Source organism: Acomys minous (genome assembly GCF_964271855.1).
Source record: "Acomys minous genome assembly, chromosome: 5".
Classification (NCBI taxonomy): domain Eukaryota; kingdom Metazoa; phylum Chordata; class Mammalia; order Rodentia; family Muridae; genus Acomys; species Acomys minous.
In genome coordinates this window covers 40199619-40225755 of record NC_140494.1, presented here as the reverse complement: position 1 = coordinate 40225755, position 26137 = coordinate 40199619, and the positions used below count along the sequence as shown (strand labels likewise).

Genomic DNA, 26137 nt, shown 5'->3' with positions numbered 1-26137 from the left:
GTTCAAGCCCCTATATTAAGTGGCCTCTCAACCACTGTCACTTCAGTTCTAGAGGAATCTCATGTCTCTGGTCTCCAGGGCACCTGGACTTGCGTGCACATACGCCACCCCACCCTACCTACACACACACACACACACACACACACACACACACCCCACACACACATACACATTACAATTGAAGGGCTGGGCACAGTGGAATGAGCTCATAATCCTGGTTGCTCAAGAAGCTTTGATGGGAGACCAGTAAGTTGAAGGTCAACTGGGCAATTTTGTAGGACCCACTTCAAAAGAACAAAGGGCTGTTGTGGACGTGGCTCAGTGGCCTTCTGGCGTTCCTCAGTTCTCCACTTCCTAAGCGGCTGGGAGCCAGAGAAATGGCTCCGTGTTAAAAGCACACTGCTGCTCCAGAGAAGTTTGGTTCCTAACACCCACATCAGATAGCTCACAGCAGCCACGATCCCACCTGCCTTAGTTTCGTTTCTAATGCACTAAAAAAAAATTTTTTTAAAAAGGCAATTTTAGAGGAAAAGTGGTTTATTCAGCTGAACAATTCAGAGTCACAGCCCATCAATGAGGGCAAATCATGCAGCAGTTCAAGCAGCTAGTCACCTCATATCCACAGTCAAGAGCAGAGAGAATGAATGCATGGTTTTTTGGGTTTTGTTTTTTTGGGTTTTTTTTTGAGACAGTTTCCCAGTGTGGCCTTGGCTGTCCTAGACTCACTTTGTAGACCACGCTGGCCTCGAACTCACAGTGATCTGCCTGCCTCTGCCTCCCGAGTGCTGGGATTAAAGGCGTGTGCTACCACGCCCGGCTGAATGCATGCTTTCTACTCAACTCACTTATTCTGCATTTATACACCCCAGAACCTATACTCAGGGAATGGTGCCACCCATAGTGGACTGGGTCTTCTTATGTCAATTAATGTAGCCAAAACAATCTCAGAAATGCAGAGAACCCTTCACTGAGATTCGTCCCAAGAGATTCCAGATTGCGTAAAGCTGACAATTAAAACGAACCATTGCACCAGCTCTAGCCTCAATATTTAGCTAGAAAACGCGGAGCTGAGTCCAGCATGCCATGAGGGCCAAGCAAAGCTGTGAGAGTCTCACAGAAAACAATCTCAACAGCGTTATCCTAGTCATTGACAGCGGTTTAAATGAGACTAGCCCCCATAGGCTGATACATTTGAATGTTGGACTCCGGTTAGTGGAACTGTTTGGGAAAGATTAGGAGGCGTGGCCTTGTTGGAGGAGGTGTGTCACTGGGGACTGGCTTTGAGGTGGCAAAGGACCACGAAGAAAGGATGATGGGTAGTAAGGTTACCATGGTTACCTGGGGACCTGCTGAGTGCCGATGAGTAGAACAGTGTTAAAGGAGAAAAAGGAGTTCTCTCTCACACACACAATTTGTAGTGACTTTACCGCAAGCAGCAATTTCTAGATAATGGTTGGGATTAAGAAATCAAGCAGATAAGAGGGCTGTGGCCTCCCTGGAGATCAATGACAGCCTCACTTTCCTTTCTTACACTTGCACTTCACAATGCCTCTGTGACCCTCTAAAGGCATCTTACAGGGGTCAGTGGTGCTGCTGCTGGAGTGGCCCCTGAGGGGCCCCACCCCATGTCACCTGCTGGGAGAACCTCTGAGACCCAGGCCCTCAGAGTGGGTCCCCTTGTCGGTACACTAGCTTCCCTGACAGTCGGTGACAGGCCCAGACTTTTAGAACACAACCCCCCAGCACAGGGCCTGGGAGTTGGTGCTATAGTCAGCCCTGTATTAAACAGTGGGTGGATTACCAGGGTCTGCAGATGCAGAAGCCAGGCTGTGAATACACCTTGCCGCGGGGCTAAGGCAGCTTCTGACATTCCCAAACAAACCAGGGAAAATGTTCATCAAGCCGAGACTACTAAGACAAAAAAAAAAAAAAAAAAAAAAAAAAAAAAAAAAAGGAGCTGGGGTTATCAGGGGTAGTAGTGTGTTTGCCTAGTCAGTACATAAGGGGCCCTGGGATCACCCCCAGCAGCCGGGAAAAGCTTTTCACTTTACATTTTTAACAGCTGCGCACATCTCCTCCTTATTACACCCTAAGCAATTTGCAGAGCTGAAAGCCTGGGCTGGCAGAAGCAGATTGGGGGCCCAGGTGGGCTGGTGTGGGCAGAGGTGGGGGTGCGTAGGGTGTGGGCACAAATAACACAGCCACATACAGAGTGGATAAGCAAAATTGGCAAGCAGGGTGCAGTAAGAGAAGCCAGGGAAAGAGAGAAACACTGTTTAAAAAAAAAAAAGGAAAGAATAAAAAAATAGCTTTTCTTCTTTAATCCAAGAAACCCTTATCCAGACATCAGGCACTAATTATGGCTGCCTCTGCAGGGTTGTCCTTCAAACTACCCGCCGTATGCGGTCAGGAGCAGCTGCCAATGCAGTCCACACAAAACTGTCAAGTTACTGTCAATACTATGAGGGCTTTGCTGTTGCTCTGTGTTGTTTGGGTTTTGTTGGTTTTGTTGGTTTTGATGACTCGCTGGTTGGTTTTGTGTTGTTGGAACTAAATTGGTCGGTGTCAGGTCCCAGCCCTGCAAGATAACATTGTGGACTCTGTTCAGGCTGGATTCAACGTTCCTCAGAAACCTGTGAAGCGGGCTTCCGTTTTGCTGGGGAAAGGTCGTTACTTTCTTCTCTGCTCCTACAGACAGCCCCCGACACCCCCCCCCCACCTCTGGAGAGGGCATCTAGGTCTATTAACTCAAACAAGTCTCCAGAGCCCCACGCTAGTTCCCAGCCAACTCTCTTCCACAGCAGCATAACCCCCTTAGAACTAGCAGGGACCTTCCCATTACTTTTGCTATTCTCTCTGCTCTGCAATGGCCAGCCTGCCCCTCCCTCTCTCTCCCTCCTTCTACTCCCCCCCTTCACTCTCTCTCTGTGTCTCTCTCTGTCTGCCTCTGTCTCTCTGTCTCTCTCTGTGTCTCTGTCTGTCTGTCTGTCTGTCTGTCTGTCTCTCTCTCTCTTTCCTCAAATGAGGCCATGGCCAACTCTCACTCACCCAACCCCACCCCACCATGCCTGTACTCTCTATTTTATCTACAATTTAAAAAAAAAAACCTTCCCCCTTAATTATGGAGTAGCCATTTCCAGTGGGTTTGGTTTTTTCCAACTTCCCCTCCATCCCCCCCCCCATGCATCCAGTCTCAAGTGTGAATGTGAACTTTGCAGACAATAGCTTCATGTTGCAAAGTCAGAGGCTGGACACTCCCTCTGGGACCTGGGCGAGAACTCTTTGTTCTGCTCACCTCTTGATTGCTTACATTCCCCACCCCCACCACACACACACACACACACACACACACACACACACACACACACACACAAATACTGGGCATCACACTTACATAAGCAGCACACAAGAAGAGCAACCAGGCCTTGTGGAGGGGCCTCACACAGTCAAGCTCATCACCCTCCACCTGCCTCAGCCTGTCAGAATCAGTGGATGGAACCACATGCCATCCCACAACCCAGATCCTCCTGTCCATGGCAGACACTCTAACCTACTGACAAGTAACCCCATGCTGTCTAAATGGTCCAGCAGGTACCAACCACCCGAGGCAAAATGTGAGCTCTACTTCAGCCCTCACAGAGCTACACACCATGAAAAGGAAAGAGTTGGGCCATGGGAGAACAGAGCAGGAAAGAGGGCAGCCCCACATCCACTGACCTTGGGCACAGAGCCAGCTTACAGAACCTCCCCCATTTCAAGACTCAGGTCATCTGGAAATTAGACCAGTACAGGACAACCATAGCCCTGTAGATAAGGGAGAAGCAACCCTCTGGTGGGCAGGAAGACAGAGGGACTCAAAACAAAGATGGTTTTTGGCAGAGCCTTAACAACGTCCCCAGAACCTGAGAGCACGCACAGCTGCAGCCAAGAAGCCTGACATGCCCATGACCACAGACCACAGGGCTTCAGGATGATGGGCAGAAGGGGTGTGACACATGACTGTAGTGTGTGGTGCTGATGCCCACTGTGGCTTAAAGAGTAGAACTACATGGGATACAGCTGTCGTAGAGCCCTTGCCTATAAGGATGTGTGGGGGCACTGAGGACTTTTCATCGGGGTACATAACTGTCTCCATGGTACATTCCGTAGGTGGGTTGTTACACCTGTCTTAGGAGATGCATGCTGAGGCTTGCAGGGGTTGCTGGGAGGGTGACTGACCTTCAGATGGTGTGGTTGCTAAGCCTGCTGTCAGCTTGACTGACTTTAGAGTCACCTAGGACACACACACACACACACACACACACACACACACACACACACACACACACACACACAGCTGTGCCATAAGGATGCTTCTGGAGAGTTTTAACTGGGAGAAAAGATCCACCCAGAGTGTGGGTAGCATCATCATTACATGCAGACCCTAACTGAATAAAAAGTGAGTTGAAGCTGGGCTTGGTGGCACACACCTGCAACCCTAGCGCTTGGGAGGCAGAGGCAGGTGGATCTCTATGAGTTCAAGATCAGCCTGCTCTACAAAGCAAGTCCAGGGCAGCCAAGGCTACACAGAGAAACCCTGTCTTATAGGGGGAAAAAAAAGTGAGTCAAGCATCAGCATTCTGCCTGTGGTAGCAATGTGACCAGTGGCTCAAGTCCCTGTCACCACAGCTGAAGCTGCTTTCCCCTCCAGCATGGGCTGCACCCTCAGACCCCAGAGCCCAGATAAACCCTCTGGGCCTTAAGTCACTTTTGTCAGGCACCTTATCACAGCAGTGAGAAGAGTAACGTGGGCAGTTGGCACACATGAAAGCAAACAGACAAAGTTGCCAGCTGCCACTTTTCTATGAACTCTGCTGCATTTCTTACAATAGAGCATGGGGAAGAGCTCACTTGCCAGCACAGAAGCACTAATCAAAGCTGTGGGGACTGGCTTGAAAGCGAAGCAATGTGGGGACTGTGAGACATTTCCCAGCTCAGAACACAGGGCTGTGGATTGAAGACACAAGGGCCACTCCACTCCACAGGTGAGAGTAAACACTGGAGGGCTGAGAACAAAACAGGCAGCTGGAGATTCCAGGAGCAGCTGGAAACTTTATTCTGAAGTAAACACACACCCAAGAGGAGTCTAAGTGAATACACGGAGGAGCCGAGATGTGACAGCTGGCTTTTGTATAGGTTTTTTAAAGGTTTCCCTATTCTTTTTATTATATGTGTATTAAGTGTTCTGTCTGTCTGTATGTATGTATGTGCACTGAATGCATGTCTGGTGCCTACAGAAGCAAGAACAGAGTGCCAGATCTCCTATGCCATGTGTGTGCTGAGAACTGTATCTTGGTTTTCTTTTGTTGTTGTTGTTGTTTCAAGATAGGGTTTCTCTGTGTGGCCTTGGCTGTCCTGGACTCACTTTGTAGACCAGGCTGGCCTCAAACTCAAAGTGATCTGCCTGCCTCTGCCTCCCGAGCACTGGAATTAAAGGCGTGTGCCACCGCGCCCAGCTATATTTTCATTTTCAATGTCAAGCATAAAGGATGGATGACATTTTCAGGTATCAACAAAATGCAAAAAGCAAGTGGGATTCCAACTACTCCCTCCAATACTGAGGAGGGAAGAAAGCAGAGAGGAGGCAGGGAGAGAGGGAAGGAGGGAGGAAGGGCAGCCAGTGTTATTATTCTCAGTCAAGTTGTTGCTCATATGCTTATATAAACAAGAAGCATTTTTAAACAGGCAAGAATTCAGAAAGTTCCCCACACATATTGAATATTAACATGCAGGTCAGTCTTTTCCACAGTCTCCCACAGTTCACGATCTTCCTGTGTCCTCACTATGGGCTGGCGATCCTAGGTTCTATAAGAAAGCAGCGTGAGGAGCAAGCCAGGAAGCAGCACCTCTCGTGGCCTCTGCATCAGCTCTTGCCTCCAGGTTCCTGCAGTGTTTGAGTTCCTGTCCTGACTTTCCTTAGTGATGAACAGCAACATGGAAGTGTAAGCCCAATAAACTCTTTCCTCCCCAAGATGTTTTGATGATGGTGTTTCATTGCAGCAATAGAAACCCTAACCAAGACACCACGCACGCTGTTCCACAATCCTTCAGGACACAGAGGCCCCTTCTTCCTGACTCAGCCACGGACAGCTCTACGAGTTACTTGCCGCTAAGAACCTGACTGAGGTCTTAGGTTGTCATTCTTGGTATCTTTGAGGACAGGACCCAAAACCCCAAGGTTCTCAAGTGTTTTATATAAAATGATGTGGTAGGGTTAGAGAGATGGCTCAGGGGTTAAGGCATTTACTGCTCTTGCAAAGAACCAGGGTTTTCCAGCACCTACAAGGCGGCTCACAATCATAAGTAACTGCAGGTCCTCAGTGGGCACTGCATGTGTGCGCACAGACATACAAGCAGGCAAAACACCCATACATATAAAGTAAAATAATTTTTAAATTTTTAAATGGTGTAGTACTGGCATATAACCTACACACATTGTCTTATGTACTTCAACCATGTCTATATGACATACAATAACTAATGCAGTGTAAATATAACATAAATATGTATTACACTGTGTTTAACAAATAATGGCAAGGAAAAAAATGTCTGTATGTTTTAGTGCTGACATACTGTTTTTGTTTGAGTGGGTTTTGTTGGGGCTGTTGTTTCACACAGGATCAAATCCAGGGCCTTATACTTGGTTAGCAAGTGATTTACCACTTAGCTATCTATAGCCCCTATTCCAGATCTGAATACTACAACAGTGTAGTTTTTGGTCCATGTTGAATCTGCAGGTGGGAACTCTCAGGATACAAAGGGCTGGCTGATTTACAGAGGCTAAGAATGTAGGGAAAGATCAGTTACACAACCGTTTGAGATAGCGTAAGCATTTATGTCAAAGTGATTGAATAGAATGTTCGCTTGTTTGGAGACTGAGCCTCACATTCCCCAAGCTGGCTTCTCACTCCAGAGCTAAGCCAAGGGTGACCTTACGATCCTGAGCTTCTGACCCCGCTGCTTCCATCTCCTGAGTGCTGCATCACAGGTTAGCACATCTGAGAGCACCCCTGGCTTGTGCAGTGCTGGGGACTAGGCAAGCACTCCCCTGCCCCCACCCCCGACTGAGCTACATCCGGCATTCTGAATTCACTGCAAATCCACTGGAGCCATGGTGCACGTGGCAATGGTGGTGTATATACTAGCTTCCAGAGATGACCGTGACATGTACTTGGATCCACATTTACAGGGCTCTTACTAATTTCGTCTCGCTCTGTTACATGAATTCTCTGAAGCTCAGAGAGCTGTCCCTGGCATTTCTTTTATAGGTAAAGTGCAAGGTCACCTTCTCAATGTATCTAATTGCATAACTGTCGGTAAAGCAGGTGACTGTGACTGTTACCCATCAGTGTCAGTGCTCTGAGTGGCAGGCAAGCCTGCCTTCCTGAGGAGGCTCTTTGGCGAAGGAAGACACTAGCTGGTAGCAACTCCATTCTGAATCCTGCCTGAGTGTGTAAATGTGTTGTTCTGCCCCACATGCCAGTCAGCCCCCCGCCCCCAGGCCCCTGCCAGCAGCACACCTATTTCCACCTTTGTGGCATACACTCACAAGTCACAGGAGCCCGCACTGCTCAGCAGCAGCACCCTGGAAGAGGAAGGAAGACCAGCTCTTACCTGCCTGAGCCGCGGTGATGAGGGCTGTGTTCCCTTCGCTGTCCTGCCAGTTGACGTCCACGTGGGGGCACTCTGCTAAGGCCACCACAGTATCCACAAAGCCATGGTAGCACGCGACAATAAGGCCAGTCTAGAAAAGAAGAGGGAAAGTGGGTCAGAGGCACACAGCCCAAGCATGACCCAGTGAGTTCTGGGGGACCCTGAGGAGAACTAGAGGAGAGGCAGCAAGGACCTCGGCAGGTCCCCAGGTTTCAACATTTTCATCTTTATTGTTTTGTTTTGTTTTTTGTTTTTCTGAGACAGAATTTCTCTGTGTAGCCTTGACTGTCCCGGACTTGCTTTGTAGACCAGGCCGGCCTCGAACTCACAGAGATCCACCTGCCTCTGCCTCCCAAGTACTGGGATTAAAGGCGTTGCGCCACCACGCTCAGCCATTTTCACCTTTTAGATCAGGCACTCATTTATACGCCAGTGATCAGAGTTCATCCTCGTGAGGCACAGTGTATAAGCACATCAGTGAACAACTAGATCTCTGCCCTCAGTGGTGCTGCCCTCTGGTGGGAGAGAAAGCATAAGCAAACTGCCAGTATCGTTTGTCCCAGGCAGCAGTGTGGGGCAAGGCAGGATGTGAGAGGCAGGATGCAGGGTTAGAGCAGACTTAGAAAGAGTTTGGGCCCAGATTCGAAGGAGGCCCAAGCCAGTGGAACAAGGATTGGGAAACAGCTCAGGCAGAAAAATAGCAGGAGCAAAGCCAGAACTGGGCATGTCCATCAGGGGATTCCCAGGTGGCCCAGCTGGGCTGGCAGAGTGAACTGTGAGGGGGGGTTTCCAAGCCCATGGGGCAGCCAGGAGCCCTAGAACACTTGTTGTTTGTTTTCATTAATTTATTTATTTACTTTACATCCCATTAGAGCTTCCCCTCCCTTTCCCCTTCCCTGCCTCTATGTTCCCTTTTCTTTCTCTCAGAAAAGGGAAGACACCCCCATGGATATCAACACCCCCCCCCTTGGCATATCAAATAAGACTGGATGCATCTTCTTCTATTGAGACTAGACAAGACCGTCCAGTTAGGAGAAAGGGATCCAACAGCAGGTAACAGAGTCAGAGACAGACCCTGCTCCTGCTGTTAGAGGTCCCACCTGAGGACCAAGCTATACATCTGTTACGTATGTGTAGAGGGCCTACGTCCATCCCAAGGATGCTCTCTGGTTGGTGGTTCAGTTTCTGAATCCCTATGAGCCTAGGCTAGTTAATTCTGTAGGTTTTCATGTAGTGTCCTTGACTTCTCTGGCTCCTTCGATCCTTCCTCCCCCTTTTTCAGAGGACTCCCCAAGTTCTGCTTAATGTTTAGCTGTGGGTCTCTGCATCTGCTTTCATCAGCTACTGGGAGAAGCCGCTCAGATGACAGTTATGCTAGCCCCCTGCCTGCAAGCACAGCAGAGTACCATGAGGAGTGTGATGCATGGGCCCCCTCTCTCATGGCATGGGACTCGAGGCAGAAATTGGCTCCAGGAGATCAGAAAGGTATGGGTTGTGGAAGCTGAGGATCACGTGACAGTGGCCCAAGGAGGGACCATGGGTAGGAGATATGTGTGGACTCCGGTATCTCACGAAGGTACATTTTCTGTTAGGATGGAGCTGGGGTGTGTGAGAGGATCACATGAACCCAGATGACCCCAAAGTCGCATCCTAAGCGACTGAGTGGTTATGTCTACCATCAAATGAGGTGGAGGCCCGGTAGAGCAGGTATTTTAAAAGGCAGCCATGCAGACCAGAGCATAGTCGGGGCATTGTGTGGCATCAGGGAGAGATCTATGCGGGGTGATGGTTGACACTGGAGATTACTGGTCAAATACAAGGTAAATTATCAAGAATATACAAGCTGGATGGTGGTAGCATCCACCTTTAATCCTAGCACCCGAGGGGCAATGGGAGAAGGATCTCTGGCTTTGAGGCTAGCCTGGAGCACATTCCAGGACAGCCAGGCTACACAGCGGAACCCTGTCTCAAAGGGAAAAACCAAACAGAAAAAAAAAAAAAGAAGAAGAAGATGAAGATGATGTAACAGTAGACTCTTGTGCATCGCCACTGGGAATGTAGGTTAGTGCGGCCACTGTGGAAATTGATGCAGAAGTTCCTCACAAAAAATAAAAACAGAGAGAGCATCTGACCCATCTATACCACCCCCGAGCACATGTCCAAAGGGTTCAAAGCCAGCACACGATAAAAATGCCAGCACATCCATGTTATGCGGTGCTAGCCACCGTAACCAAGGCAAGGACCAGTTTACATAGGCATCAACCCACCAATGGATAAGAGAATCTGGTACAGGGGCAAGAGAGATGGATGAGTGGTAAGGCACCCCTACTGCTCCTGCAGGATTCCTGGATTTTACTGCTGAGGCCTAAGGAGGCAGCTTCCAACAAGAAAGCTGAAGATACAGAGCCCAGGCTGTCAGGGCTATGTGAGCAGCTGTATCCAGCCTCACATGCCCTGACAGTTCTGGACTTTCCAATCATGTGCAAAGTCCACTCTTGTTGTTCTTAGGATTTTTGCTGCTGCTGAGGGAGGTAACGCCTAATGTTCATGCGAAATGGATTTTGTGGCAGTTACAAAGGGAAGGTCCTTAGCTTGTTCACGTGCTTGTTCCAGCCACTGGGCCACTTAGATCCTAGTCACCATCAGGTCTACGCTAGGCCCTCGGAGGTCTGTGGCTTCCAGGGAAATTACTTCACTTTGGAACTCCGTGGTCCTCTCTTGTGTGTCAGGGGAACTGCAAAACCATGGCTTAGTTTTGTCAACACATCAAGTCAAAGGTAGAAGAAGAGAGTGGAGTTCCATGCTGCCCACTGAGAATACACAAACAAGACATCTAGGCATGGCATACTAACACACAGACACACACACAGAGACACACACACACATATACACACAGGCACACACACAGACATGCACATACACAAACACAGACACACACGATACATACTCTTGGGAAATGTACTGGGTAGATGACTCAAGAAAGCACAAACATGAGATCCAATGCAAGGAGACACATCTTTGTCCCCAGAGGCGTTACTTGGGGGACCTGGTGCTATAGACAGATTGTCTGTGTTCTCCTTCAAGTCACCTATAGACTCCTCACTCAGGGTGAGAACATTAAAAGGTGGGACCTGGAATTGGAGAGATGGCTCAGAGGTTAAGAGCACTGACTTGCTCTTCCGGAGGTCCTGAGTTCAACTCCCAGCAACCACATGGTAGCTCACAACAATCTATAATGTGACCTGATGCCCTCTTCTGGGCACGCAGGTGTACATGCACGCATATACATAATAAAGAAATCTTTAAAAATAAATAAAAATAAAAGGTGGGGCTTAATATCTCGAGGATAAGCACTATCATGAATGAGGTTAGTGCCCACGGGACAGCGACCTCAGACAACTCTCCTGAAAGTGGCCATCTGAAACCTGCAGAGGCCTTCCCCAGAACTGAGCCCCACTAGAGCCCTGACCTCTGGCTTCCATAGGCTACAGAACTGCAAGAAAGGAATTTTCATTGTTCATAAGCCATAGTCTGCAGGGGTTTGTTGCAGCAACCTCAGCTGACCAAAACACTTAGAATAGCAAAGGACTTCTCTGACCCACGGGGTCAAGGAGATGTTAACAGTCACCTAACACAGTCCCTTGGAAGCCAGATTTGACAAGTAAGCCTCTTTCAGCACAGCCAGTGCATGCTCTGCTGTGCAGGGGGTGCTACGTTTAAGTTCAGAGTTAATCTGTGAAAATCAGATTTTCGATAAAAAAAAATATCACTTATGAGTTGGGCACGGTGACATATTGCTGTAATCGCAGCGCTCAGGGGACCGAAGCCGGAAGCAGCAAGATCTCAAAACACAAAACCAGCTTGAGTTACAGGGCAAACTTGTCTCAAAACTACAGAAAAAGAATGGCCTTTTATAAGGTACTTTTCCCGTTATCATAATAAATTTGCCTGCCAAAAGACTATTTGATCATGTTCCTACAAGTTTCAAGCTCTAAGAAATAATATTGGTGTTTTAAGCTCACACACACACAGGACAGCATAACCACCTCCATAAGGCTAGCTGACACGCTTCAGCTGAGGGGGTCGGGCGTTTGAAAAAGGTTATCCATACATAAAATAAAATTTAAAAATCAGTTCTTGGTTTAAAGAGAAAGAGCTCAGAGCAGCTGTGTGGGGTCGGGGGAGGGGGTGGCAGCTAGCTTAGCAAGATGCTGGAGTTGGCAGCTTTTCTGCCAACCCAGTCACTGGACCAACTTTGCTCAATGTCAGCTCACACGGTTGCACAAATGAGCCAGCATGCTCTCTGCACCACCTGGGAGCACCCCAACTCATCCTGAACATCTCTGAGTGGAAGCATTGCTCTAGCATTTGACAATTTCCTGACTTAGAAATAAGATGTACTGAACACTCTGTAACTTCCTCCTTATGCAATTACAAGCGCGCACGCACACATTTTTTCTTCAAAGTGAAAAGGTTCATTTGCCGTATGTTTCTGGCCTTTTTGCATCACCAAAAGCACCTCAGAAAACAACGTGTAGACCTAGAAGATTACACTCATGGTCACTGAACGAAGAAGCCCTTCTGTTTCTCCCTTAGGAGTGTACGGACCGTGGTGAAGTCTGAGTGCCTAAGGCTTGATGCAGTTGGGTCCTGACGCTCCTGGGAGACATCCGTGCAGCATGTCCGGATTAAAGCACAGAGACTGAACGCTCTGTACCCACAGCCCAACTGTCCTTGAGAGAAGTCCTCGGCGGCAGCTGCAGTTGCCACCCCAACAGAACCCTCCTGTAAATACTCCAGTCCTCAGGGTCCCTGGGTCATAGCCATCTGTTCTGTTGGGACCACTGTCACTGACTTGCTGCCCCCGCACTACTGAGGGCGTGTGTTCCACCCACCACCTGTTCCCACAACAGGAAACAGGCTTCAGATGACGGCAGCCTGAAGGTGTCAGCAAGATGTTTGGTCAGAAATAAAGACTGCCAGAGAAAGAGATGACTAAACCTGGGGATTCAGGGTGAAACAGCCAGAGACAGGAAGCAGTGATGCCCGTCTTCCACCCTGGGGCCTTGGGGACTATGCAAAATCAAGCCCCCTATCTTCTGGGGACTGGTCCACATAACCGGCATATCACAGAGAGCAGGTCTCGTGGTCCCACCTCCAGCTGACGAGCTGCAGGAAACTGGAGGTTGCTGGGGAGGAAGAGTTCGTTTTCTTCAGGGATATGGGCCTTTGAGGGCTGCCTATGCCTCAGGAGATGGCCCTATGTCTATGCACATGAGGCAACCCAGTGGACCATTCAAAAGAAACAGACATGAAGTTGAGATGCGTGTAAAGTAGGGAAAATGGGAAGTATTACAGGGGCAACTATGATAATATATACTGTAAACATGTCTGAAATTTTCAAAGAATAAAAAATATTTTTTTTCAAAATTCATGTATAACTATAAATGCTGTCTTGCCTAAAGAGGCTCAGTGCACCCACGTTATTGTCCTTTAAGTTTGCACTGCCCCGATTTAGAGTAAGACTGAGCATCTTCCTTGACTGTCAGCTATCTGCTTTTCCACTCTAATAAACAGTTTACTTATATCCTCAAAGACTAAGTTCTTTATGTATTCAAAGTCACCACCGCCCAAGAGATATAGAACAGGCACCATCAATGACTGTCATATAGAATGTCCTAACGGCCCTATTAATAAAATCAATTATCCCAACTGTATTTCATTTAACCCAACATATCCAAAATATTTCCATTTCAGCAACAATCAATACAGAAGGAAGGGTGAGATCTATCTTCTTCCTTCCTTCCTTCCTTCCTATTTACTTTATATTTTGCCATCAAAATTTTTTCATTTTGCTGTAATAAAATAATGAGTGCTTTCCATTATGGTAAGGCTTCTCTGTGACTTATGAAATCGTGCCTGGGCTGGAGAAATGGCTCAGGGTGTAAAAGCACTCACCACAAAAAAAAAAAAAAAAGCCTGGCTACCTGAGTTTGATTCCCCAGAACCCACACGTAGGTGGAAGGAGAGAACTGACTCCACACGTGGTCCCCGACTTCCACGTGTGTGCTGTGTCAATCACACACAGACACACACACAGACACACACACACACACACACACACACACACACACACACACACACACAGATAATAATTTTCTAAAGTCAGAAATCCCTTCCGTTTGGGCATAGCATTATACTCCTGTAACCCGAGCACTGGCAGAGGGGTTCAAGGCCGTCCTCAGCTACGTAAGAACGTGACAGAACTAAAAAGAAAGCACCACAAAGATACCCCTATTTCATTTGGAATACTTCATTTGGAACCTTTGCATTTCTAGGTCTTTAACCCATCATTGCCTTAATTTCTGTAGTGGATACTTTGTCGAGGTCTAATTTTCCATTTCTCAATGTGGCAAGCCAACTTTGTTATTCACAAGTGCCCTGTGGCGCTCAGTCCCATCCTCCACGGAGCTCTCCTGGCCCCTGGGCAACCCTGATTTCACACCGCAGCCTTGCTCCTCCTCAGTCTTGCACCACTTCAAAACTGCTGCTCTGTGCATGCTAAGGTCTGCCTGTGTGCGAGCTTAGTGTCCAGAGTGCAGTGCGAAGTGGGTCACCTCATTAGTGGATTAACGCTAGTTATATAAAGGACGTTCAGACAGCAAGTTCAATTCCTGCTTGCTCAAGCACGCAGGCTCCTCAGCGTTTCTTCATTCGGCCACAGGATGACAGGGCAAGAAAACCTCTCCTGCACATGCCTCCTTGATCTAGACTTCCCGGCTTCCCAGAGCCAGTGCCACTAGTATTCTTAAATGTTACTCAGTGGAGACTAATTTGTTACAGCGGAATCAAACAGACTAATACAATGACCAGGTTTTGGGTTTTGGATTTTAGATCAAATCGCATTAGGAGTGGAAAAAGTAAACCATGCAGAACCCAAGGTCAAGAGAGGACAGCCTGGGATGATGCTCGGGCTGCCAACGATCAGCGTTGCTACATCTCCTAGAGAAGAGCAAAAGAAGCTGCTGTTCAGAGTCACTGACTTAATACTGCTACACTGTAACCAAGAGGAATTCACAGGATGTAGCGGCCAAATCAATAGCTGGAAGGGAAAACACTGGCCAGCGTTGCTCTCTGACCCAAGTACATCAATACAGTGTTCTCAGTAGTGTCCCGAAGTTACAGTGTAGACCCCAGGACACCGAAGATGCCAGAAACGTGGGGACACTCATGAGGCAAGACACAGACACAGACTGGAGGGCCTCAAGAGAGAGGCCCCATGTGTCACAGGCAATACAGTGGGACAGACAGGGCCCTCCGAGCTCACTGGAGCCCGGGTGGACGCCAGCCTGACCTGAGTGACAAACGCTAGGCGGCACATCTAGTGCTCTTGCTTTAGTGGACCCTGTCCTCGCTAGCCTTCTGCCCCACCCCCTCTTAGAACGGGAAGGCTTCCCTCTGTGTACTGAGGTGCTTGTATTAGCTAGGTCTAGTCACTGTAACCAAACACCTGACAATAATCAACTGCAGAGGAAACATTTAGTTTCACTTAGACTTGAAGAAGGGATAAGATCAGATGTGGCAGGGAAGCCATCATGGCGGTGGGAGTCAGCTGATCACATTGCACCTTCAGTCAGAAAGCAGGGAGGAGACAGGAAGTAGAGGCAAGCTATAAAGCTTCAGAGCCTGATCCCAGAAACCGACTTCTTCCAGCAAGGCTAGACCTCAAAGGTTCCGTAGCCAGGGACCATGAGCCTACTAGCCAGCCATGGATGGTATTGAACATCTTTCACCCCAGCACTCAGAAGACAGGCAGACGTGAGTTCCAGGTTAGCCTGCTCTACATAGTGAGTTCAAGGCCAGCCAGGGACACATAGTGAGGCCCAGTCTCAAAAACAAATAGCATCAAATCAAGAGCCTATGGCAGGGGTTCTCAACCTGTGGGTCACAAACCCTTGGGGGTCAAATGATGCTTTTACAGGGGTCACCTAAGACCATGAGAAAACAGATATTTTCATTATGATTTGGAACAGTGGCAAAACTACACTTACATAGCAGCTATATGCATAACTACTGTTGGGGGGTCCACACAACATGAGGAACTGTAGTAAAGGTCTCAGCGTTAGGAAGGCAAAGAACTGGCCTATGGGGACATTTCACACTGCCTAACTTGTTTTTTATTTTCACAAGAGCTGACAGCTAAGGAACTACTTTGGGTCTCAGAGAATGACTTTGACCTTGGAGTTTTGAACAAGTTAGGATGGCTGAGAGTTTGTTTGGTTTTTTTTGGGTGGGGGGGGGACTCTAGAGATGACTGAATGCACCCTGCACTGAGATTAGCATGAGGCTACAGAGCTCTGGGCTGGGACACTAGGAAATTCCAAGCTGACAAAAAGTAGACACGTGATGCTTCATTTTGAGTGTCAACTTGATTGGATTAAGAAATGCCTAGGCAGTGGGGTTTCTCAAGCTTCCTAGTGCTGCCACCCTCATGTTGTGGTGACCCCCAAACGTAAAACTATTTTCATGCCACTTCATACCTGTAATGTTGCCACTGCAGTGACTGAACAGTAATGTAAACATCTGTGTTTTCCCATGGTCTTAGGTGAACCTGTGAAAGGGTCGCTCAACTCCCTCAAAGGGGTCATGACCCACAGGCTGAGAACCACTGACCTAGGGCACCCACGGCATATGCTTTGGGGATTTTATGTGAGGGTGTTTCCCGACTGGGAGGTTGAGGTCTACCTAAAGGCAAGTGGCACCATCCCATGAACCGGGGCTCCAGGTTGAATAAAAAAGGGAAAACTCAGCTGAATCCCAGCAATCCCTTGCACCTGGTTCCTATTCTGCCCAGATGTGAACAAGCAGCTGCCAACACTAGGTACGGCCTGGTCTCCCTGTCAGTCCTTCTCGGACTACATGGCTCGCATCCCTGAACCCTGAGCCAAAAGTCTTCTACCCTTAAGTCGCTTCTTTGGGGGGTGGGGGAGCACTTGGGAGTATTGATAAGAAATAACTAGCATACTGAAATACATGATTTTTGTCATGTCAATAATCAGGAGAATAACCAGATGTTATAGTAATGTGGTTACAGGCATATAACTGACGTCACCTACCAGTTTGGAAAATTCTTCTCTAGGCTTTAGTCAGGATTTGTTGAATGCTTAGAAGACATGAAAGCAGTGCTATTTTTTTCCAAGGGGGGGAAAGTGTTCTTCCTTTGAAATTAGGACAGAGAGTTTAAAAAAATATTTTTTCTATTGTATAATCTCATTAAACATTTAAAATGGACTATATAAAGAATTTTAATCATGAGAAAAGTATTAAATAGTAAAAATAGATAAATTTTTATTAAAAAAAAACAACTGTGGCCGGGCATGGTGGCGCACGCCTTTAATCCCAGCACTCGGGAGGCAGAGGCAGGCGGATCACTGTGAGTTCGAGGCCAGCCTGGTCTACAAAGTGAGATCAGGATGGCCAAGGCTACACAGAGAAACCCTGTCTCGAAAAACCAAAAAAAAAAAAAAAAAAAAAAAAAAAAAAAAAAACAACTGTGAAAACTGAACTACTAACAATGCATGGAGAAGAAGCCCACAGGGTTCCCGCCTGACTCGTGGGCAGGATGAGGCTACTCACTAAGCCACGGTGTTTAAGTGGGACCGTCCCCCACAATCTTTGAAACTTCTCCCCAGTTGGTGAGGCAGTTTAAGGGGTCACAGAACCTTTATGAGGTGCATCGGTGCTAGAGGAAGCACATCACTGGGGTCAGTTTTCAGCGGTTCTCACTTGGCCCCACTTCAGCTAACTCTCTCTGCTTTTGCTGTGTGGTTGAAGATGTCATCTCTCAGGTTTTTTTTTTAAGTTTTTTTAATTAATTAATTAATTTATTTATTTATTTATTTTTGTACATGAGCGCTCTGTTTTCATGCACACTAGAAGATTTTATTACAGATGGTTGTGAACCACCATGTGGTTGCTGGGAATTGAACTCAGGATCTCTGGAAGAGCAGTCAGTGTTCTCCACCACTGAGCCATCTCGCCAGCCCCATCTCTCAGGTTCTTGATCAAGCTGTCTGCTGCCATGTCAGCTGCACGTTACTGAGGCTCACCCTCATGATGGAGTCTTATCCTTCTGGGACCATAGGCCATAATAAACTGTTTCATACATTTTATCACAACAGAAAGGCAACCAATACACAAGTGACATTTTTCCTCTATAGTACTAAGTCTCATCTTATGTAATGAACACTTGGTTCTATTTATTAACCAAAACCAATTTTGTTTTGTTTTGTTTTTTGACACAGGGTCTCTCTGTGTTAGCCTTAGCTGTCCTGGACTTGCTTTGTAGACCAGGCTGGCCTCAAACTCATAGCAATCCACCTGCCTCTGCTTCCTGAGTGCTAGGACCAAAGGCATATGCCACCACACCTGGCCAAAATCAATTTTTTAAGAAAATAAAATTTCAGCAAAGCTTCCCATCTTATGCCTTTAACCACATACAAGGTAGTGAAAAACCATTTCAGGGGAGAGAACGCTGCTTCTTGTTCTGTAGAAAGCACAGGGGGAGTATCGACAAGCTGACCACACCAGCCACCAATCAATAATTGAACAAGAAACTGAACCTCTCAAGGGGCACAGCTTATGATCAGCTTTATGGATTTTGGGGGAAGAAAAAAAATTCCATAAAATTCAATCTAGGAATCTAAATTTCCCACTAGTGTTAGGCTCAAAGAACTAAGCCCTTTTGAACACATGGAGGTAATCTGCAAGCATTTCTCATTTCCCTATCTCCTGCCAGGTGGTCTACTGCAGGCCCTCAGACATCAGCATGCGCTACCTACTGCTAAAGAAGATCCTACCTTGTGTGTCTCTGTGTGTATATATCTGTGTGTGTGTATGTCTGTGTGTGACTGTGTATCTGTGTGTGTGTCTGTGTGTGTGTCTGTGTCTGTCTGTGTGTGACTGTATGTCTGTGTGTGTCTGTGTGTCTGTGTCTGTATACGACAGTGTATGTGTGTGTATGTCTGTGTGTGACTATGTGTCTGTGTGTGTGTTTGTATCTGGTCTGTGTGTGTGTGTCTGTGTATTACTGTGTGTGTGTGACTGTGTCTGTGTCTGTGTATGACTGTGTGTGTATGTCTGTGTGTGTGTACCTGTGTATGATTCTATGTGTGTCAGTGTATGTGACTGCCTATGTGTACATCCATGTGCACGCATGCCCATGTATGCACATGTGAGACTAGAGGTTGATGTCACATGTCTAGTTTTGTCCCTGCCCAATTTATTTTTAGCTCAGTGTCTTCTCACTGAACCTGGAGCTCACTGACTTGCTAAACTGTCTGGTCAGTAAACCCCTGGACCCATTTGTTACCTGCCCCCTACTCCAGCTGTTCAGAGTGTCTGCCTGGCAAGCACTTTATACATTAAAGCCATCTCCCCACAACTTTTGTTGGGGTTTTGTTTTGTTTTGAGGCACAGTTTCTCTGTGTAGCCTTGGCTGTCCTGGAACTTACTCTGTAGACCAGGCTGGCCTCAAACTTATGGAGATCTGCCTGCCCCTGCCTCCCAAATACTGGGATTAAAGATGTGGGTGTGCCACTACCACCCAGTACCCACGACTTTTAAGAGACAATATTTTCACAAATACTGAGCTAGATCGCAAACGCTGGCTAACAGCATGTGGAGTGTAGCATGAGTTGATGCAAAGAGTGGAGAATGAACAAGCTGGTCAATGGCTCAAGCAACGAAGCAGGTTGCATTCAGCCTCTGCCCCAGCCACTCAAGGGAGCGCCTCCAGACCAGTAACATCCGTGTTGCCAGGAGCTGGAGAGAAATGCACACCTCAGGCCCCAGTCCCGGCCCCCCTGAGTCAGAGCCTACACTTTTTAACAAGCTCCCAAGTGGCCTGTGGGACATGAGGCAGGAAAATGCAACACAAGGGTACAGCGCGAACGATGCTCTTCTCAGCTGGGCAGTGAGAGGGCATGAGGCAGGAAGATGGAGGGCCAGGATGCTGAGTGAGGGAGGCTCTTGGCTTGACAGTGAAGATGCTCTCACACTGCCCCAGAACCCAGATCCAGTCATCTCTCCCTCTTTCAGCAGCACCAGGCACAGAGTTCAACACACTTTTTTGTTCTCCTTTAATTGTGACTTTTTAAAAAAAAAACTTGAATGAAGAGCCACATCCTCTCTCTTGCCTTGTCCCATCTTTCTCATGGTGTTCCTAATAAATTCTTACCTACTTCTAGCCTAAGTACCACCCACAGTCACCCTCAAATGCGTCCTACATGATACTGCCCACAGACTGCCTCCTTGAGAACAAATGTTAGCCTCTTGTGGCAGGCTGGGCTGCAATGGTCTTGAAGAAAGGCAGGGGATGGAAAGAGTGGCTCGTATTTTGTCTTCTGGGTTTAGGAATATATAGGCATAGTCATATTTGCTGAGAGTGAGTAAATAGACAAATATTCACAAAAAGCAGGTTCCAGCAGGGAGGGTCACACTGCATCTAGAATCCCCTTCATTCGCCAACCCAATAAGCAGGCATTGGTCGCCAGCTAGGGCCAGGCAGAGGGTGGAAATAGAAGAGGAAGCAAGAGGAACGCAGAAGGCACTTCCTCTCGGAACACTGGGTCTAGAGAAAAAGCCCAGGAAGTAAACAATGAAAGCCGAGCCATCCCAGGGGACGGTGGGTGGTGCGGTGGGAGGCGCAAAGCAGGTGGAAACTGGCTCATGCTGGGGAGGGGTTGGCACAGTGCAGCCTCCAGAGGGGCCAGGGAGGACAAGACCAACCACAGCCACGTCACAAAGGCAGAGAAGTCTCTAGGTCAAAGCGGTTCACAGTGAAGGCTAAAGCCGTGACCCCTGTGTAAGTTAGGGAAAAGCACAGCAGGGTCTTCACAGGATGAAGCACAGTCAGAATTTCCTCCAAAAGCCCTAGCTCTCCAGTGGGAAGTGAGGAGGAAAGACAGCCTTCCTTTTTTTTTTTTTTTTCCCAAAATAAAATACATGCCCCTCCCCATTTGGGGGGGGGGTTTGTTTTGTTTGCTTGTTTGTTTGGGGTTTTTTTTGGTGTTTTTTTTTTTAAAACAAGGCTGCCAGCTCACTTGTCATTTCAAATGTAACTGAAACTGACATCTGTCTGTCTGACTCATAGCTGTCAGGGTGGATGACTCCGACGGGACATTCTGGGCTTCGGAATGTCTGCCCTTACAGGTGTTCATTAATGTCCCCTCGTGTGCTTTCCTTATGTAAAAGAATTTAAATTATAACCTTTTCCAAATGCGAAGGTGCTCAATATCATTAGTCACCAGGGAAATGCAAATTAAGCCCACAAAGAGACAGCAGCGCACACCCACCAGGACGGCTAAAATTAAAAAGACTGACAACACCAAATGTTGGCGAGGGTGTGGAGCGCCTGCGTTCTCAGCAGATGGGGGTGTGAAGGAAGCACCACTGGAAAGCTAGTTTCTCCTGAAGCTTAGCACGTGCCCAGCTCATGACACAGCAGAGCCACTCAACAGACACGCTCCAGAGAAATAATGTCTGTTCCCAAATTAAGACAGATACAAGGACGTTGGGAGCCTAGTTCATAGCCCAAAGCCCCAAATGGCAAACAGTGTAAACTTTATTCATCATCAAGAGCCAGGTATGGCAGCTCGTGTTTGCTCTCCTATTTCTTGGGCTACATGGGGAGAGGAGGAGAAGGAAGAAAAGTGAAAGTGGGACTGAAATACACAAATATAAAAAATGCAAAACAATAAGAGAACCAAATCTTGCTCCATGCATCAACACTGACAGATCTTGAACATTGCACTGAACGAAACAGACAAATACCCAGAGCGCTTGCTGCCGTATAACTCAGCGATCCCGCTCCTAGGTCCACACCTGAGGATGTTTACTGTAGGAATTCGCTTGTGTTCATAGCTGCATCACTCACAATAACTAAAACACCCACGGCTTCAGCAAGTGAGTGGATAAGCAACCCGTGCTATACACACACAAGTCTCTTTCTCCACTCGAGAAAGGAATGCAAGCCTAATACGCCACAATGTAAGTGAGACCGGAAAATTCTATACAAATGGCATAAGGTGGGCACAAAAGAGCACACACGGCCCTCTGTGTTTTAGCTTATTTTTCATTGCTGAGATAAAATATCTCAAAACTATCTCCACAAAACTTGGAGAAGTAAGGGTTTCTGTTGGTTTATGGTTCCAACGGGGGAGTCTACCATGGCAGCAGGAGCAAGATGGCTGGTCACAATTTGTCACACAGGAATCTGGGAGCGCTAACTACAAATAGGGTAAGCCTTGAAGCCCGCTCGCAGTGACGTACGCCTTCCAGAAAAGCTGCACCTCTCCTCAAACGGAGCCACAGACTGGTGACAAGTGTTCCAACACCTGAGCCAACATCTCCCTCCCCCGGGGTAGAGAGAACTCAGCTAAAGGAAGAGAAGCAGGAGAGAAAGGAGAAGGCAGAGAAATCCACCCCTGACTGAGTGCCTGAAGGAGGATATGTTGAGGGAAAACACACACACACACACACACAACAACAACAACAACAAGCCTAGGACTCTTTGTAAACACAGCAAGGGGCAGAAATCCAAAACCATTTAGACCAACACCCATGTACACACCCAGCACATATCAATTTGATGTATAGGTTCATTGAGGTATGGGTTCATAATAGCAAGTGTAATTATTTGCAAAGGATGCTGGGATTACAACTGTACACATAATGAAGTCATTCTATTGCTTTGGTGTGTTTTCTTCCTCGTCTGGAACAGGCTGTCCAGCTCCTTCGAGGAACAATAGATGCCCCAGGCACAAACAGGACCAACTTCTGAGCCAGCCACAGCAGCTCCACCATGCCCTGGGTGAACTTCTCTAAGAAAGCACCTCCCCCTGCTCCTCCCCAGCTTCAGACTGGCATCACTCATCAAGGAGGAAAACCACTGGTGGATTCCAGAGGCAGGATCCTCCAGAGGCAATGACCTGAAAAGACAGGGAAGTGTCAGGGTAAGGACTCGCAAGTGATGGGCAAGCCTCAGGAAAGCATTGCAGATCCCTGAGGGACGCACAGCACACCCTGCTGCACGGGATTCTGATCTCTGCCCCTCCCCCCTCAGTTACCACTGTCTGAAACAGACTGCATGGCACAGCTCAAAATGACATGTACAAGGGTACCCTAGCATCATATTCAAGGGGAGGAGGTCCCCCTCAGTCACAGTCATAGGGAAGGGGAATGAGGTGAAAGCGGGAGGGAGGGAGGAATGGGAGGATGCAGGGGATGGGATAGCAATTGAGATGTAATATGAATTATTTTATTTTTCAATAAAAAAAATACAAAGAAAAAAAAAAGACAGGTGCAGAGGGCGCAGAGGCACAAAGGGCAATCTTAGCCTTAGCATTAGCAGATGTAGCAGGACCCCAAATGGGCTTCCCAGTAAGATGCTGTTTCAAAGATATAAATTCACATGGACGGGGGGAGGGGCGAGATCTTAATTCTTAGTATACATCAGTATGATCTTATTATGGAAACAGATCTTAGGGGGTCATCCAGGAGACAGGGAGAAGAGTACATGAAAATGGGAATGATGTTTGGAGCAATGCCACTACAAACCCAGGAGTGCCTGGTTGTGCTAAGGGACAAAGAAGAGGCACAAAAGCTACGCAAAGGAGACAGGAAGCATGGCTCTGCTGTCACCTGGGTCCCTAACGTCCAGACTTCAGAACTGTGGGTTTTAGGGCCTAGTCTGTGGTCCTTTGTAAGGAATGAGGTAGGAGCCAGCACCCCTCCCCCCAACCATGACCAGGCTAGATCCGCCTTCTTAGTTCCTCCCCTCACTCCCATCAGGCTCAGGGTGTGACCTTTACCCCACTTCCCACTTCAGAGACCCCCTCCATCCCAGGCCACACCCCCTCTGCAGCTCACACGTCTGAAGGGGAGGCTCATCTCCAGTGAGTCAGTTTCCTGATCCGTAAGTCCCAGGGCTAAGTGTGATTGCTCATCACACGGTTCCCTGCGGTGATGGTGGGGTGACCCTGGGGTGACGTTTGGGTGATGATGGCATGTAACCTGCACAGAAGCCCCCCCTCAAAGAACAAAGCTGGTGGACCAGATGGTGAGGGACTACCTCAGAACTCTAGAGGGGTTTGTGTGTCACCAGGGGTGGCAGTTCTCCTCCTTGTGGCCTGCAAGCACTGCTTAAGAGACAGCAGCTTCTAAAAGTGCTCCCAATCCTTTCTGTTTGTTAGTCTTTCTGTGCATTTATTCATCCCGTGAGCTCTGGAAGTCCTCGGGGAGCTACAAGGGGTGTGGGGCTCCTGAGGTCCCGGGGAGATGCTTCTTCTATTTGGGTTAGGGTGAGACAGGAAATGAAGAAGAATGAGTTCTTGGCAGAAAACGGAAGTACCAGGAAAGGAGTTCACTCACTCGGATGGATGCCAGGAACCCACAGCTACTGGGACTGGGTGAGCTCAGCGGAGAGCCCTGGCAGGGAGGGTGAAGAGTGGGCAGGTGGGGGATGGGAAGGTGGCTTCCCCGGGATTAGTGGCAGAATTAGAGATATTCTGGCAGGGTCAGTTGTGAGCCAGGGTAGAGGGGTGACTGGAGGAGGTAGCAAGGGACAGAATCTGCGAGGGGGGGGGGTGTCTAGAGGTGAGCAAAATGGCGAACTTGAGCTGCAGCCCAGGTGAGTGAGAGGAGCCAGGATTCCTGGGTTCCATCCTCAACACTAGGAAAACTTACTATAGAGATACTTACTATAAAGATAAATATGGATATGAAACAAAGAAGAGGGGGAAGAGGGAAAGGGAAGTTGGCTTGTTGGCTTGTAGATTTTTAGCATTTTTTGGAGGCAAGAGGATTGTGGGTCTGAGGCCAGGCTGGGCTAAACAAACAGTGAGTCCCACAGATTCCTCAAAAGCAGCACAGAAAGTGTGTCTACAAGCACGGCTCCTTTAAGAACATTACCCCAATGGGCACCCTGCTTCCAGAGTGGCTCATCTGACTACCGGAGTGGAGCCCCCGGCCCGCCCCCATTAAAGCCACCAGGGAGCAGCTTTATGCTCTCTGTATCAATGTGCAGAATGCAAACACTGTCCACAGCCCACGCCTTCAGAGATCTTGTGAGAGAAAGTGCTTTAGACCCTAGAAATTGTATGAAGTTTCTAGGAGACACCCAAAACATTCTACCTTATTTCTTTAATCAAAGACATTTTTTTTTCTCATGGGTAATATAAATATCAAACACAAAGTATATATAAATTGATCGGCTCAGATATATAAAGGAATCAGTTATACATAATATAAGCAAAAAATATGAAAATATTACTTTAAAAAAACAGCAACTATACTCATAAGTATAAAGAAAAGCGACATCTCCTAGTTCCCAGCCTGGGTATGGTGTGAGGTCCTGTCAACCCCAGTGGCACCTGTTGTAAAAGTAGGTATTTGTTTGGCATATTTGCAAAAAAAAACAAAAAACAAAAAATAAAATCTGACTGTACCATCCATACACAGCTATACTCAAAACTCTCTCAGTGATTTGCATGTCTCTTCTTCTTCCAGCCACCCGAAAGGCTGGGTGGACTTACAACAAGATGGGCGGTGCAGCTGATGGAGGAAATACACAGAGCAAACGCTTCACAAATGCCACGGACCATGCTGCCCCTTTAAAAGGACTAAAGCAAAATGAAAAGGAGGGGGTGGGACAACTTGCACCATCAGGTCCGCCCAGTCTGATGACCTGAGTTGTCCTCTGACTTTTGCACCATGACATGCACACACACATGAGTACACAGTAAGTAGATAAAAGTTAAAGAAAGACCACAACAAGAAGCCATCCCCTCAGGAGAGCTTAAGATTCTCAGAGATTGGGGCGGGGGGGGGGGGGGGGGAACAGAGGAGGGCAGGAACTTGCCAGCCATTCATTTAGTTTAAGATCCTACCTTACTAATTAGAAAATTGTACACAGGAATCATTTGCCCACAGGCAGACAGTAGAAGAACGCCTGCTGTCTGTGAGTTGGTGAGGGACCGTTGTCACCCCAGTTGCTTCAGATTCACTGTGGTGGCAGCTGGAACATCTGACGCACATGCCCCTTGGATCGTCACTCTATGGACGCCGAGCACACACCTCAAACACTTGCTTTCTAATACCCGGAGCAATGTCTGACCAAAGGAAGCTGCCGGGATGGAGCTGTGAAACACGGGTTTTGCTTTGTTTTTGGAAAAGAATGGTGAGTTAATAGCAAAGGCTCTACCCCCCAAAACAAGGATAAAGACTGAGTAAAATGCATGCTGCAGTAAGTTAAAGCATATCACCACACAGAAAGAAAAGGCAATCCTGTCTTACCAGGAGACTCCTCACCACAGCAACGCTGTGTTACAACAATGTAGATCTGACATGGTTTCAGTTTGGAAAATCAAACTAGGAAGTTGAGATA

At 47.7% G+C, this 26137-nt stretch overlaps 1 protein-coding gene across 1 annotated transcript in view; it reads right to left on the bottom strand.

Moving 5' to 3' along the window:
• ANKRD33B (ankyrin repeat domain 33B) overlaps window positions 1-26137 on the bottom strand; it is a 70919-nt gene that overhangs the window by 24629 nt on the left and 20153 nt on the right. The window contains exon 2 of the mRNA XM_084783065.1: window positions 7654-7783. Within this exon, the coding sequence (XP_084639191.1) occupies window positions 7654-7783 (130 nt within the window). The remainder of the gene's footprint in view (window positions 1-7653; window positions 7784-26137) is intronic.